General features: G+C 42.5%; 1 protein-coding gene across 1 annotated transcript in view; it reads left to right on the top strand.

The window, feature by feature from the left end:
- The window catches only part of MAP4K4 (mitogen-activated protein kinase kinase kinase kinase 4), a 162052-nt gene that overhangs the window by 129879 nt on the left and 15562 nt on the right, over positions 1-16611 (top strand). The window contains exons 14-25 of the mRNA XM_039714422.1: positions 899-1060; positions 3065-3295; positions 4222-4328; positions 5278-5429; positions 6123-6220; positions 6553-6561; positions 7024-7199; positions 7587-7707; positions 8859-9050; positions 11428-11545; positions 11817-11987; positions 16150-16293. Coding sequence (XP_039570356.1) covers positions 899-1060; positions 3065-3295; positions 4222-4328; positions 5278-5429; positions 6123-6220; positions 6553-6561; positions 7024-7199; positions 7587-7707; positions 8859-9050; positions 11428-11545; positions 11817-11987; positions 16150-16293 — 1681 coding nt within the window. The remainder of the gene's footprint in view (positions 1-898; positions 1061-3064; positions 3296-4221; positions 4329-5277; positions 5430-6122; positions 6221-6552; positions 6562-7023; positions 7200-7586; positions 7708-8858; positions 9051-11427; positions 11546-11816; positions 11988-16149; positions 16294-16611) is intronic.

The following is a 16611-nucleotide window of genomic DNA, read 5'->3' as shown; positions in this document are numbered from 1 at the left end:
GTGAGTTTAGCATTCCTCAGAGGCAGCTTACCTGGCACATGCTGCCTTGGTTCTAGCAACAGACTTTCTTAGGAAATGAAAGGCTGTTTCCTTTCTGCCTGTATCCTCCCTCCATCTCTTGTCCTTCATACCTCTCACTTTGTTGTCAGTGTTGTGGCCTTGAAAGAGATGACATTTCTGCATGGGGACCTTGGTTGATGCTTTTCTGAGGACATTCTGATTTAGTCTTCCCCTCAGCAAGTTCTTGAGGTTAACATAAGATCAATTCTACACCTTCCTGAGAACAGGAAACAAACTGATGGGACTGTCCTCTACAGCCTTTGAGTTTGTGTTGAGAGTATTTGATATGAGAGATGATGATAAGTTCTACACTTTCATGCCTAAAGCTGAAGAGACTCCAGTATCACCTGGTAGAGAAACATCTCCTGTCTCTTCTGTTGCTGAAGAGAGACGCACAGGAAAGCAGATAATCCAATACCATTGTTTGCATAAAGTGGGCAGCTAAAGTAAAGGATGGCAGTAGAAAATACTTTTATACTGTAAAGTTGTTTCTGTTTAGGTATATCCTTTTTATTATCTGTGAGGAAAATACTGATGGATAATTAGTCTAGGCAGAAAGAAGGCCCATAATGGTCTTTCATCATATTATCTCACATCTTGCTACCTCTTGTATCTCCTCTCTTCCTAGTATGGATTATCCATATTGGCATACTTAGAGCTTTGGTGTAGTTCACTCAGTGAACTTACAGTGCTGGCAAAATTGGTAGGGAAAAAATCCTGCCAAACCCCAAATGTATTTGCTTTCTTTGTGGTAAAGAAAAGGTGGTACACCCCTTTATATTTCTACTGTAATTGGTTTTACTGACTCAAGGCTTAACCTCCATTTATTTTGGCTTAGGTGGAGGAGAGATTTAGAAAAACTAATCAGGGCTCCCCTGAAGCACAGTCTAAACAGATGGGCAAAGTGTTGGAGCCACCAGTGCCTTCAAGATCAGAGTCCTTTTCCAATGGAAACTCAGAACCTGCTCAGCCTGCCCTGCAGAGGCCAATGGAGCCCCAGGTAAGTGCCCAGCACAATCTTGGTGAGCCTACAGGGAATGCAGAAGTCCTAACATGTTTCCTTCAAATTTGCAGATCTTTGCACTTAAAAAGCCTTTTGTAAAGGGTAGTACTATTACACTTAACAGCTTATTCTGTAGATGTACTCTTTGTCTATTTTTGCTTATTTTATTGATAAACTGATGGATTTGTGGGTTTGGTATGTTTTATTGGTTTGGGTTTTTTTCATATTAGAGCTAGACTAGAACTGTTGTATCCCATCCCATTATTATCTGTGCAGCAGTGACAGTGAGTTAAATGCTGGTGGCCGTTGCAGAGCATTTTGCAATTCCAAATTTGCTCTGTGCAACATTTTTACTACTAAAAAGGATGCTCAGGAAAAAAGTGCACTTGCTTGGTTTTTAAAATTCAGAAAAAAGCTAAATAAACAAGTGGGTTTTAACAGTGTGAGCACTGTTTCAAAGAGTTTGTAAAACATGTCTAAGAAAAGCCAAGTTTGTTGTCAGTAGGTCTGCAGTTGCTAAATAAAGCTCTGTACCACCCCTGGAAAATCAAGAAGATGTTGAAACCACTGAGTTGCATGGTAGCCATTGTTCTATTGTTTTGTAACCAAGAGCCTCCTGATCTTGAGACCTGATCTCATAGGAGTTATTGCATGAATTGAAAAAGTAACCTTTGTCTAAAAGTTAGACATAGCCCATGAATTCTGAGCAGTTTAGGTATGCTAAATTAAATAGTAGATTTCTGCATTTAGTTCCTCTGTTTCCATGCAGAATTTTCATAAAGTCTGTTGATGACAGTGCAAGTTAAAACCATCCCTGATTGTGACTAGGTATTGCCACTCTTTTGGACAGCAGGAGAATTTGAACAGACGGAAGAGTGGGAGAAATCAGGACAGAAGTTCATCTCTTGCTCATTATTTCCTGGCTTTTATTCAAACCTCTATGACTATTTCAAAATATTGGACTTGTATCTTCATCCACTGTGCCAGTTTCTTTTAAAGTCTCTGTCTTTCACTCATATTAAGGATAATCAGGCTCTTCAACAGCTGTGTGTATTAAAATTGAGGAAATAATAATAACACAAAAACAAATACACTCAGCCTACTGAAACTGGGATCTAAAGCAAAGTTTTGCTTAATCATTAGGTGTGAAAACAGCGTGTTCCTCAGTTATGACTTTGCCTCCTCCTTAGTTTCAGAAATTAACTCTGAAACACAGGCTTATGCACAACGAGGAAGTAGACTGAAGGGAATATGGATTTCACTGGAAATCCTAGTGGAGTTTTAACTCCTTAGTCTCTGTTATGCCTTCTTAGTATGTGTAATTGAATATGTGTGCATGTGTGTGTGTGTACTTTGTGTCTAAATATGTATATATGTACAGTATACGGTACATATATGGTGTAAGTATAATATGCATTGTACATATGTATACTATATACAATATATATTATGTTTTTTTATATATATATTGCAATAACTGTAAAGGAATAAAGGCTTTGTGTTATGGTCTTTCTCCAAAAGTTTCAAGCTGTATCCAGTCCCTGAATTCGTTAGGAGACGTAAATGTCTGTTGGTTTACCCAATTTACAGCATTCTTTAATTTTGTACATTGCTCCAATTGGATGTCTGCTTCAAATTTCCCAGCCCACCATGAGACCTGGCCAAAGCCCACTGAAGACCAGGGAACAGAAGGTGACTTCTGTCTTGAGTGGCCTTTGTACTCAGGCTCATGGTGCAGATATTGGATCCCCTTTCCCTCTGGGCACCAGTGTACGTGTGTGTGGAGAGCGCATCACACAAAAATTGCATATGTGCTGTATTTTCAGTCTGTTATGTTCTCTGGGCGCTTGCCTTGCTTTTAAGTGCATCGATTCCACCCCACGCTTACCTAATGCCATAACCAATTTGTCTCTGCCTGCCCCACCTGCCTTTATTCTGTGTTAATTGGAAAGCTGGTTATACTGAGCGCATTGAATGTTTTATGTTTTGTTTTCTTGTAAGGTACAGTGGTCCCATCTGGCATCTCTCAAGAACAATGTTTCCCCTGTCTCGCGATCCCATTCCTTCAGTGACCCTTCTCCCAAATTTGCTCATCACCATCTTCGTTCCCAGGACCCATATCCACCTTCACGCAGTGAAGTGCTTAATCAGAGTTCTGACTCTAAGTCGGAGGTACCCGACCCCACCCAAAAGGCTTGGGCTAGATCAGACAGTGACGAGGTGCCTCCAAGGGTAAGGAGTAGAAAGACAGATGTGTGCTGTTTTTTTATTATTAATTACAGTTTTCTTAAGGATGTGATACCCTGGGCACTGGGAAGACCATGCCCTTGTGCCAGCACTGGTAACAGTATTTTGGAAGGCAGATCATAATGTAGGTATTCAGTCAATGGGTTAATGATAATCAACCTGAAGTACAATATTGAAGCTTCATATAAAATTGGTAATTATTTATAGAATGCAGCTATTTCAGAGAAACAATTTATTATGCAAAGTTAACAAATAATTACCATATTCAGGAAAGAATTCAAAATACCCCTGAGGTTATTGCTCAGAGTTAATATTCCTCTTCATCGGTTCGCAACCCAAACTATGAATCATACACTTATTTAAAATTGAGATGGATCTGAACAAAAAGGAAACATTCAATATATTTCCTCCTCCTCTCCCCCTTCCATCCCCCCTCCCATCCACTGGGATTTGCTTCTTCTGAGTATATTCTTGCTCCCCCCCCACCAGTCTTTGCCTTCTGCTGATCCATTCCCGGGCATTTGTTTGGTTCCCTTGAGCTTATTCTCCTAATTCTCATGCTGTTTCAGCAAATTGCTTTGTGCCTCCCCTGCTTCAGTCAAAATGCCATATTCTTTTCAAATGTCTCAGTAGTTGGGAGGGTAGCGGGGCGTGTACGTGTTCATGTGATAACCATTAAACGCTATTTAATGTTAAGACTAAACATCGAGTTCTATTCAAATTCTGAACAGCATCACAGCTAAGGCTTTTGGCTTTGTGGGTGTTTGTTTACTGCTTTTGGTCATTGATGCTAGCTTGTACTTAGAACACATTGTTAAGATCTTAAGATTATATTCTGTGGCAGGAGAAGTTTTATCTTCCTGTCCTCTCCGTCCTCTTCATGGGCTTAACACAACCTTTTTTCTCCCAAGGTACCTGTGAGAACAACGTCCCGATCACCAGTCCTGTCCCGCCGTGATTCCCCACTGCAGGGCAGTGGGCAGCAAAATAACCAAGCAGGTCAAAGGAATTCCACGAGGTTTGTAAGCCTATGTGTCCTTGCTTTTCTTGAATTGGAAGGAAAAGGCATATGGCAGGCCAGGCATTGCCAGACAGCTTTTGGCAGTGCCTGTAGGGTGTGAAAGGAAGATAGTGTTGGATCCCTTTTCAGTAATGATTAATTTCTATTGATGTGGCACCTGTGTCAACAAATGCTGACAAAGTTTCTTCTTTCCTCTTCTCATTTGAGTTGCCTGCCCTGTAATTTTGGCAATAATTTCAAATATCCTTCAAATTTCGGAACAAATGTGGCCATTTATGAATGTCTTGCCTTTTGGTGCAACAGGTCAGCTTGGGTATACCATGGGGATTACTGGCAGCAGAAGGGCTTGTAACATCTAAAGTGAAGAAACCTCAGAAACTTTCTGGCCTCTTAGCCAGAACCAGATTTTAAGAGGGGGGAAAAGCCTCCATGAGCTGTGACACAGAGCCCCCAAGGTCAGGAAGGGGGAGGAGAGAGCTGACTCCTGAGCTCAACACAGCAACATGGGCAGGACACCATGGAATTAGCTCACTGGATAGGGGTGAGGGTATTCTTGTGTTCTTTTTGGTTTGTGTTTAGTGCCTAGACACTTCTGACACTTCTTTGAAATTGCTGCATGCAGGCTGCGAGAATTGTCCACTTCAGGTTATGTACATAAGAATGGCAGGTAGATAATTCTAAATAAAAGGAGTAGCTTATACCCACCTAAACTTTTTTTTGACCATCATAAATACAGTAGTAGTTATTTCAAAGGGAGCTGCTGCCTGGGTTGTGAAGCATTACTGATGCCCTGATCTCAGCATTAAAGTGTTCTTTCAGTTGAGTTATTAGCAAAACTATAAGAGTTATTAGCAAAACTATTAGAGAGAGTGATGTTTCATTTTAGAGCTGGGAATCTGGGACTGAAGTGTATGTGACAAAGAGTTTCTTTCCTCCCATGATACAGCAATATAGAGCCTCGTCTGCTGTGGGAAAGGGTGGAGAAGCTTGTACCAAGGCCAGGCAGTGGCAGTTCTTCTGGCTCAAGCAACTCTGGCTCACAGCCTGGCTCCCACCCTGGCTCTCAGAGCGGGTCTGGAGAGCGGTTCAGGATGAGATGTAAGTCCTTCTCCTACCCTCTGTAACACTGTGTTTCTAATTTTATTAAGCTGTGAAGCGCTCAGTAATTACAGATGATAACAGGGAACAACCTTTGAGCATGCAGTGTCAGAGACGGGTTGGCTTCCTGTACCCTCTTGGCCATATGTCCTTGCTTGGGAAAGGCAGCAGGCACAGAAATCGTTGTCAAAATGTTTGTTTCATTGTTCTTGAATTCACATCCAGGCACTGCTGCACTTTCCTATGTGCAAACAGCCTGGTCTCCAGGCCCTCACAGCTCCCTCCCTTCCTCTTGTGTGCAAGAGCACATTTTGATACTTGTTGCCCATCACCTTGGTGGTTGTTGACAGGGTGCAGACTGCTATGGATAGGTCTCAGCTGGGCTGTGTTGGATGATGATGGAGATTTTCCAGCTTGTGGCTGCACTTGGGTCTTTGATTTACAGTTGTTGTGACTGTTTACTTTGGCTTCAGACATAGGTCAGTTGCACCTATGCAAATCACAGCTTATGGTGTTTTTTGTATAGTTCTTCAGGGACAATGTAAACCAGTGAAACATAGGTCTTGTGGTCAGACACCCCCAATAGTCATCTCACATCTCTTCCCCACTCCAGAGTGAAGTAAGAGAACATATTTTAGCTCCCTGCTTAATCTCCTTTGTTCTGTGTTCCTTTTGGGGTCTTGGCACGTGCAGCATCATCCAAATCAGAGGGTTCGCCATCACAGCGCCATGAAAGTGCACCTAAAAAGCCTGAAGAGAAAAAGGAAGTCTTCAGACCTATCAAGCCTGCTGTGAGTTGCATCCACCTCCCCTGTCCTCCTTCTCTTTCAGGTAGATTCACAAAAAATACACTGAGAGCTTCATTCAGTGCCATCAGGGTTGAACATCAGCTAGAGTTTGTAACTGTGGGTCTAGCAGCATGTTCTGGGCTGTGCAATTGCCTGTGTGCATCAGTACTGCAGATGTTAGATTTTGCACTGCTTCTGGGATTGATTTCTGCTCTTTGGTCTTCTTCCTTCTAATCCATGCCTTTCTCTCTTTCAATCTTGTGCTTCCTCCCTGGGGCTGGACCAATGATCGTGCATTTGACCTGAATGTGCCAATGCTGGGCTGAATGGTGCAGGGAGAAGTGGTAAGACCTTAAATGTTTCCTACTTTCTGTGAAAGATTTCTGACATTTTCTACATCTGGCTGCTATTACAGTTGGTTACAGCCTGTGTCTCGTTGTAACTTGGGGAACTCAATGGGTTTTCACAGTATTTCTATCTTTCCTTGAAACTTTCTTCAGTAGCCATATCTCTTATGATACTGCAGTTAGTCATAAATCAGGATAGTTGGGTTTCAGAGTATGCACATTTTTCTATGATGTGACAAGACCCCCTTAGGTTGACTCTTCTGGTGCTTGAGTTTATGAGAAAGTGAGTTTTGGTAACTGTTAGGAATGAGTAAGTCAGAGGAAACAGTACTGCTGGGGCAGTGGAAACACAGAAGTGAACAAACTCGGGCACTAATCCTGCAGGTTTGTCTTGCAAACTCTTCTTCTCTTTTACTTGCAACATCAGTTTTAACATTTTTTTCTTCCCTCTCCCAACAGGATTTAACTGCATTGGCGAAGGAGTTGCGAGCAGTAGAGGATGTGCGACCTCCACATAAAGTAACAGATTACTCATCCTCAAGTGAGGAGTCAGGGACAACAGATGAGGAAGATGATGATATGGAACAAGAAGGAGCGGATGAATCTACTTCTGGACCAGATGATGTCCGAGCAGTGTTAGTCCCTCTAACAGTGTTTTGCTTCTCTTTTGCCTTATAGAGGGTTGAAGGAAAAGGATGCTAGCATTTTGGCTTGTATGTTAGTTCTTTCAGTTTGCTACAATCTGTGAGCAAGACATAGCAGCCTCATATGTTCATATATTCAAACACTAAGGATAGTCTTGCCAATGTCCTTTTCCTCTTCTCCCTTCATTTGTTACAAAACAGGAAACTTGCGGGTTGTTTTTTTTTTTTTATAGAGAGAGGCTTTTCTAGGCAGCTTATGTAAATATTCAACTCTGGCCACAGTACAATTTAATTCTGAGTATGCCATGATGCAGGGCAGTGACAGCCAGGGCACTAGTGCTGTTATCTCACTCCAGTTATTTCTTGTCTGACAAATAGGTCAACGTTGAACTTGAGCAATGGTGAAACAGAGTCAGTAAAAACCATGATTGTCCATGATGATGTGGAGAGTGAACCTGCCTTGACTCCTTCTAAGGAGGGCACCTTAATTGTTCGACAGGTATTGCTTTTCCTTCCCTGTGCAGTGCTGCATCCTTTCTGTGCTCATTAACCCACTCGCTCATTCACCCATGCTGTTTCTACATTATATTTGTTGTTCGTATTATCAAGACGCAGCTGTAGAGAATTTCAGATGAGCAAGATGTTTGATGCATGCAAAGAGGAGAGTAGCCCTTCACCCCTTGCTTCTGTTTTGCATGCTTTCCAGTGACACTCATGGCAGCACCATGTAGAATATCTCAGTCTGTGGGAGAGAAGGGTAGAAAAGCTGCAGGTGTGTGGAGCAAGTACCTGGAGCAAAAACTTAGCACAGAACCAAATACGTGTCTCAGGAGTGAGGCTGGGAGGGAGCTGGGGTGGGAGCACTCAAGGTTTTTAAAAATTGTTTTGATTGTGTAGTTTAGGGCATACAGACCACCCAGATAACATACATACACATGTACATGCAGATTCACGCAACAGCTGGTGTGAGGGAGAAGCAAAATAGGTGGTGAGGCAGAGAATGTGGACAGAGTAGAGTGCTGTGTTGTTGCCTTTGATTCTGAAAATATTGCGTTCTTGTGCCTCTGAAACATAATGATTCCCTGTTTTTAAATGAGCTTGTGTGTTAATGAGCGTGCTAGCTTATAGGAGTTTCCTCAGTAATCGCATTTCTGAGTTTCACAACTGAATGCCAATTTCTTAATTGAGTCCTCTTGTTTGAAAATTAAGATTTCATGGTTATTGTTTTAAATAGTTAGCTGAAGGGATTCTCCAGAAAGTCCAAACTGCTATCTGTATAGGGTCTAAGTTAGTTTTAAACAAAACAATAGGGAACAAAATCCTCACCCCACCCCCAAAAATGTGCTTGTCCCTGTTGTGGTGCTGGACTTAGCAGCACAGTTACTGTTCTCTTAATTGGTGGAACTGGCTGTGCAAGTCAACCACATGAACCAAGCATTTGCCTGCTGGTGGGAATTTCATGAATTCTAGTCGCTCTGCCCACTTTCCCTTTCCATGCAGGCATCAAAGCATGGATTATAAGCTTATTAAAAAAAAAAAAAGAAAAAATGTGAAAAGGTAGGAAGTGAGGGAGAGAAGGAGAGAGGTTGTTAGGGATATAGACTTTTAAGCAGCACTTGAGCAAGACAAGTGTGCCTGTTTTTTCTACAGAGTACAGTTGACAAAAAGCGTGCCAGCCATCATGAGAGCAATGGCTTTGCCGGTCGCATTCACCTCTTGCCAGATCTCTTACAGCAAAGCCATTCCTCCTCCACTTCCTCCACCTCCTCCTCCCCATCCTCCAGCCAGCCGACACCCACCATGTCCCCACAGACACCCCAGGACAAGCTAACTACTAATGAGGTATGTCTTACACCACAGCTGGCTGCTTTCATAGGGTTATAGCAGCATTGCCTAGTAGCTAGTTTGCAAAGGAACTCCAGCCAATCTCCCCTGCTTTTTTTTTCTGTCACCTTTGTTCCCACCTCCCAAATAACACATTTCAGTTCTGTGTAAGAAGCCCTTAACTCTAGAGCAGTCCCACGCCAAACTTGCCAGTTTACTATTTTTGCTTCCTTTTAGTGAGTCATTAATTGCATGGCGTTCATTTTAAACTAAACTTGACTACTGCGTTTTCAAGCCAATACTCTTTTTAATTCTGTTTTATTCTGGGAGCAGGCTAATTGCAAGTAATGTGCCCTTCAGAATTAGCAGTTAATTTTGGCTTTGTCAGTAAAGGCTGGACTAGTTTCTCCACACATATGAAGAGCTGCTTGTTGAAACTCACCCAATGGGAGAGGAAGTGGCTGTGGAGGGATTTTGCTCACTAAAGCTTGCCATGTGGGCTGGGTGAACAAATCAGGTGTTGCCTGGGAGGGTTGTAAAAGCCTGAGGTATTGTGATTTTGGAAAAATGAATGGGAGAAAATATTTGGGGTTTTTTCCAAGTATGTGTGTACTCTGAGAAGCAGCTGTGTAAAGATGACTGTTATCAACCAGTGCTGGTTATGTCCAGGTGATGAAGGCTTTACCATGAGGGAAGCTCCCTCTTGCTGTCCTGGGCTGATCTCAGGATGGTGCCTTCCTTTATGGAATGCAGGTGGGAAAGCCTGGTCCTTCACGTGTGTTAGCCCCTGGCAGCAGAGGAGGTGCACGGGTGTGGATGAGCAAAGGGCTGTTCACCCCTCACCAACCCCAGCAGTGAGCAAGGAGCCTTGTCTGGGCTCGCCACTCCTGGCTGTGTGGCCAGCCTGGCTTACATTGAGAGCCTCTGACAGGCTCTGCCTGTGGTACACGGCAAGCAAAATTTCTGAAAAGAGCCTGCTGCTTCTCAGGGTAGAGTCCTGCCATGGTGGTGTGCAAGTGTTGTGATGAGGAGAGGTTGCAGTGAGCTGGGTAGGTTTATGGCAATGCACATATTTACCAGATAATCAAAAATGCTTCTTAACCACATACCAGGTGGGTGGGAGGGAGACTTTCCTCCTGGAAATTCATTTAGCTTTATACATAATTTCCAGCTGTGCTTCACTGTTTTTTGATCTTTCTAAAAGCACACTCTTGTGGGTTATAGAGATCAGTTGATTGATCCAGAGGTACGCTTGCTCATTGGTCTAAGCAATACGTAAGCAGGGCTCAGTTAACTCAGCTTGGGAAGTGGGGGCTGTGGCAGTGCCTGGTGATAAAGGAGCCTTTTGGTGTTGGGCTGTTCAGGGCAGGGATAAACTCCAAAGACCCATTGCTATTTTTTTCTGTAGAGGCTTAGGAAGATCAGAGGTTGAGGATTAGTTGATGCTAAAGAAGTGTCTTGTAACGTTTGCATAAAACTGAGCAAAAACCCAGTACTGCTTGGTATAACTTAGCACATGCACACTACATATATATATATATACACATTCTTTTTTTTTCCACTCGTCCCATTCTGCTTCAGTATGATATGTTGTCACTATAATACTAAACTGGCAAGGGTTTTTAAGTTGTTCCATTTCCACTTTTAACTGTTCATTGTTTCACTCGTCTCTCTTTCTTTGTTTTTTCATGTTTAGACCTCATAACTCAACAAGCACCAGTGATTTTATCCACTACATATTCATAGTGTCATGTCACTGTTTGCTACACCTTCCACACTAATGAGCCCCTTTGTTCAATACAGGTTTAATATGTTGCTTTGTCAAATAAAGGTGGAAGAATCTGCTGCAGCTTTCTGGCAAGAGGCGCAGGTTAAACAAAATAGGGAGAATGAAGAGTAGCAAACACTGAAACATAGTCCATCATAGAAGTGAATGCTTGATCCCAGATGGTTCTGATTTTGTTGCACAAGCCAAGAGATCAAACTTCATAATTTAATTAACTACTTCAATTCAGGAGATGCTTCATAAATTCAAAAATTGTAGGTAGTGGGCAGCTTGCAGATAAAATAATATACATACATTTAAGCAGATTTTCAAAAGGAGAGACATTCCCTCGCTTTGTGCCTGATTGTAGTGGTCTGTACTAAAAAGCTTTGTGAGCAGCTGAGGTTCAGGGATGACAATTCAGCTAATTGCATTTTGCTGTAACATGTGCAGTGTGCATATGTATCTAGCTCAGGTGTGGTGCCTGCAGTGCATTGTGTTTCTGTAAAGGAAGTATAAAAGCTTGGGGAGGCTCGTAGCATAATTCCATAGTGACGTTAAAATGTTGGTGTTTGTTATCCATGCTTTTTATTGTCATTAATATTAATAAAGTTGAAATTTACATTGCAGACTCAGTCCGCTAGTAACACACTCCAGAAACACAAATCTTCCTCCTCCTTTACACCTTTTATAGACCCCAGATTACTACAGATTTCTCCATCTAGTGGGACAACTGTGACTTCTGTGGGTAAGTAAAGTAGCTGAAGACAACAATTAAAAAAGGGTTCAGTGACTTCAGTGGCTCTTTAAAGTACTTAAGAATGTTACCATCATGCTTTTTATTTGTTTTGCAATGGATTGCATAATTTATTTTCTTTTTCCATTTACATTTCTTACAAAAATTGGGACTCTCTCAGTGTTCTCAGTTACTGATTTGGTTTGTATGATGTAAAAAATATATGTCCAGAATCTAGCACTTGAAGGGTATTACATGCACGTTACTTTTTTTTTTCTTTCAGTAGGATTTTCTAGTGAAGCAATGAGATCAGAGGCAATAAGGCAAGACCCTACACGGAAAGGATCAGTTGTCAATGTGAACCCCACAAACACACGGCCACAGAGTGACACACCAGAGATTCGCAAATACAAGAAGAGATTCAATTCTGAGATTCTGTGTGCGGCCTTATGGGGTAATGCAAACGTGTTCTTCCCTTGCCATTCCTGAAATGTAGATGTGCCAGTAGGAGCTTTCAGCCTCTGATAGTGTATCTCCAAAACTGTAGCTGTTTCTCTGCTTTATTCAGTGCTTGTTTACATCTTTTCTGTTGCAAGACCTGATTATTATTGTGTTTTTTACAGTATGTTGCTTCTGCTTTGTTATAATTTCCCACTGGTACATATATGCTTCTGTTGGCACAGTTTAGACTGAGAATCATAGAATCATTAAGGTTGGAAAAGACCTCTGGGATCATCAAGTCCAGCCTTGGACTTAACACCACCGGGTCAGCTAGACCATGTGTGTTGCATCCAGTCATATCTTGGACTCTTGCAGGGATGATGGCTCTTATCACCTATGTGGGTAGCCTGTTCCAATGCTTAACCATACTTTCAGTGAAAAAGTTCTTCCAGGTGTCCAACCTGAGCTTGTCCTGGCATAGCTTGAGGCTGTGTCCTCTTTTCCTGTCACAGGTTGTCTGGGAGAGGCTTCATGCAGTTCATCAGGATGGTCTTTTCAGCCCTTTCTAAACCCTGCTAGTGTGTCTCTTGCAGCTTTTGGGAGCCTTGCACGGTACACCTGGTGCACACAGGGTATTCTTTTGAAAAATTACAATCTTCTTGAGGCTCTTGCTAATGTATTGTTGCAGGGCTTGATTAAGGTGTGTTCTGTAAGATGACTTGTTGCCTCAGTCATCAGTTTATGTAGGAAGTAAGATGGAAAAGGATAGAGGAACATTTCCCATTCTCAGACTTAGCTTTGTTAAGAGTGATTACTGCAGAGAGCAGCTGGGTATGAGATGTCAGCTGACCAAGTCTGTCTGGTCTTCTTGTCACTAGGGATAATTTGTGTTGGTGTCAGACAGTCAGGATCCCACAGTCAGGCTTCAAGCAGTACCTGTTGCCTGCTACAGTGTAGAATCTCTGCTCCAACCCCTAGTGAAGGCTTTTCTGTTTTGTTGGTTTCCTGGCCAGAATCTGTGAATTAATGTTTTCATTATCTGAATATTAGTAGTTGATGCTTGTGTATGTTACATGCATACTTATCTAATATCCCTAAACTTGGCAGATTATAAATGCACATGCAGGTCATTAAAGAAGCTTAGGAAGAAGAGAATTGGCCATTGCCCTAAGTTATATGATTACTATAAAGGCAACATAGTCCCCTCTCTTTTTTACTTTTTTATAGCTCTTTCCAAGGCTTTCGTTCTCTTTTGGGGTTATGTCCAGCATTTCCTGTTTCTCAGAACAGCACTTTTGTCCCAATCTTCTTTCCTGCAAAGCTGTGTCAGTGAAATAGCTCTCCCAACACCTTATCTTCCTATCTGCTGTTTTCTTTATTTCCAGAATTTACTGGTAAGAATTTTTGCCTCAACATTATTTTTGCTTGAATTCCTGTGTAACATTTTCTGATAAAGTTAAGACTTCTGCAGATGTAAACTTTCAGGCTGTGAGAGGCCAAAGACAGAGAGAAATCATATGGTGTCAGTAAAGATGACTCATAGTTTCTCTGATCTTCCTTGTTTTGCCGGTAGCAATTCTTGTTAATGGTTTTATATTTCTTTGATCTATATATCTGTCTGTTAGGGTGGTTTAAAGAATAGGTGTAAAATCCTAGAGGTGTTTTACAGCTGTAACACAGCCCTTCATTGAACATTTAGGGCCAAACTGATGGTGATACAAGTTGGTACACATGCTTACTTCTTGATAATGTTAAACTTCCTTCACCCTTAAGAAAATGAAACCATTTCATGGTGATGCTTTCTATTCAAAAAGAGGGGAACTTGCTTTGCTTTGGTTTGCCTTTACCAGTAGTAATGCCAGTAGTATCTGGCAAGCTGCTAATTGCATTAGGTCTCTGATGCTGTTTCTTCTGGCTGTGAGTGGTGAGAGTCAGTGTTAATTACATGGATGCAGTAACACAGATTCTTATACCCAGCCTCCACAGACAGCCTGTACTTTTTCATGAAGCATTTCCATTTGTTTGAAAAAAATCAGAACTGCTTAATTGTAGGGTGGCGGTAGAAGAGCTCTGCTGTCTGTGAGTGAGGAGGTGTCTGTGCTGTAAAATACAAGCCCTGCTTGCCACCAACATAGTGCCTCATTAGTTTCATCTAAAGTGCACATAGCTGAGGGAAGGGGTTGGGCACAGGTGTGCATGAGAGCTCAAAGCAGGAACAACTGCACCAGGAAGGCAGGAGAGGGTGGAGGCAGGAGCAATGGAGTCCTGATGTACAAAGAGGGGAAGGGACCCTGAGGGGGCAGTTTGCATGTGCCTTGCTTTGAATTGTACCCACCCTGGAAAAGGTGCAGAAATGCATGTTGAAGCTCACAGCTTTAGTCAGTGGGTACTGGAGCTGCAGGAAGGGGACCAGCTGCTGGGCACTTCCTTGGCTGGTTTGGTGCTGCTTCAGCCTGTGCTAAGCACTGACTTCTGCTTAGCATGAGCTCTCCCTGCTTCCTTCTGCCATTCCCAATCTGAGGGTGTCTCCCAGTAACAGGGACAGGCTGTGTGAAGTACTCTTGGGTGAAATGGCCATTGCCCAAGGGGGCTGTGGGGGGGGATCCAGTGGGTGCAAACCATGTGGGAGATGCAGAGGTGAGATGTGGGCAGCACAGGGATGAAGGGAAGTGTCAGCAGCTGAAGGAGAACCTGGAGGGTGATAGGCTTCCCAGGAGAAAGTAGCAGAACAGCAAATCTAAGCAAAGATGCCTTGAGACTGCTGGGACCTCTGAAGTTTTCTTACTGAAAAGGGTAGAGAGAGGATAATGGAGAGATGCATGATGATTTCTAAACTCACTATAGGCTACATCTGTTTTTCTTATCCACCCAGAGCCTTTTAAGAGTGCTCCAGGACCAGCAGCTCAGCCCCCTCCCCATCATTACTGCTTCCTCCTAACACCCTCCCCCCTTTAAGAGACTCCTTGTGCCCCCTGGGTCAGGCTTAATGTGCCCTCTTTTCTGCAAGCCTCTCCCATGGCTGGTATCCAAGGGGGTGTTTAGGTGAGCAATAATGCCCTTTTTCAGTACTCTGAGAAGGCACATTGCTGCTGTAGGTGCAGACTGCACTGAGACACACCCACTTGGGCCCTGGGCCCACCTGCTCTGTCAGAAAAGGTTCATTATGGGCTCAGCCCAGATGGCCCACTGGCACCAATTGTATGTGGGGGTTAATTGTCTGACTAGGGATTAAGACCATTAAGCAGTGTAACTCTGATAATCTTGCGTGAGTTTTGCTTTTCTTACTTCATTCTTTTATTGTGCTAAAGCATGGCAATTTTTATATTGGGATTGCAACATGGAAGTCTAATAAAGTGAGTCATACATTTGATGTGATTTCCATTTCCTGTACTGTACTTGAACTGCAAAATTTGTGAGCTTCTGGACTTAAACACTATTGCAAATAAATAGTTCTGAAATTTAAGAATGATAATATATTAACAGATATTTAAAACATAGTCCCGTATATATATCTATTATATTAAAAATGTAATTGATTCTAAATAGTAAGGTTTTATGGACTCTGGCAGTTTTCCAGTGGACTTTTGGACCTTTGTGTAAAGAAACTGGCCTACTGACTTTTCTCATCTATATTTGCTTGATCTTTAGGAGAAGCCTGTGGAAACACAAGATTACTGTAGTTCCTCTAGTTTTAACATTCAGATGGAAAAGATTGTTGTGAAACTGGGAACAAACCCAATGCCTACCTTTTTGTGGAAGGGCTGCAGCACAACCTGTTTCTCCCAGTGGGAACTGTTTTTATTGCCATGTCCCTGTCAAGAGCACACTGCTACCACCCCCCTAACTACAGCTAACACATCTTTGGAATGCATAGGCTTGCATACCACTTTGTGCCTCACCCCTCCTTCCAACACTTAGCATGCCCTTTTTTTGGGAACTGGTGCTCTAGAAAGCTCTCTGTGCTCTGCCATGCTGTTTGGTGTCAGTAGTCACTGTGGGCAGGTAGTGTAGAGAGCCTCTACATCAGGAGATCTTTTAGGCTACAGGCAATGGAGACCCCATCAGCAGTGGTTGGACCTGCTTGAAACAAGACGGTTGCTGTATCAATCATCAGTTCCTCAGAATATGTGAGAAAAAGTGCTGACTAATTTGGATCTCTGCTTTTATTTTTCTAGGAGTGAACTTGTTGGTGGGCACTGAAAGTGGTCTGATGCTGCTAGACAGAAGTGGGCAGGGGAAGGTTTATCCACTCATCAATCGAAGACGATTCCAGCAAATGGATGTACTTGAAGGGCTGAATGTCTTGGTGACAATTTCTGGTAAGGTTAACTGTTGAATGTTATATTTTTGCCTCCATGTGGCATAGTATGGCAAAAAGATTTTCTTGGCAGCCTGTGCTTTGAGGGGGAAGTCCTGACTGAATCAGTGGGTTTTCCATCATTTCATCTCTGAGTCTACAGTTTATTTCTGCAAGTGAATTGTTTTCCACACAACACCCATTCCTGCTTGCTCCCTGTCCTTCCTTCTGTGGGGTGACCTTTAAAAATGCTGCATGAATTTGTGAGAAACATCTGATTTTGTTTCCTTGTTCAGTATTTGAGAGCTGGAAGTTAATGTTTTGTGCAGTTTGGGGAAAT

Source organism: Passer montanus, unplaced genomic scaffold (assembly GCF_014805655.1).
Source record: "Passer montanus isolate IOZ18808 unplaced genomic scaffold, ASM1480565v1 scaffold3, whole genome shotgun sequence".
Classification (NCBI taxonomy): domain Eukaryota; kingdom Metazoa; phylum Chordata; class Aves; order Passeriformes; family Passeridae; genus Passer; species Passer montanus.
This window is presented reverse-complemented; position numbering and strand designations above follow the sequence as displayed.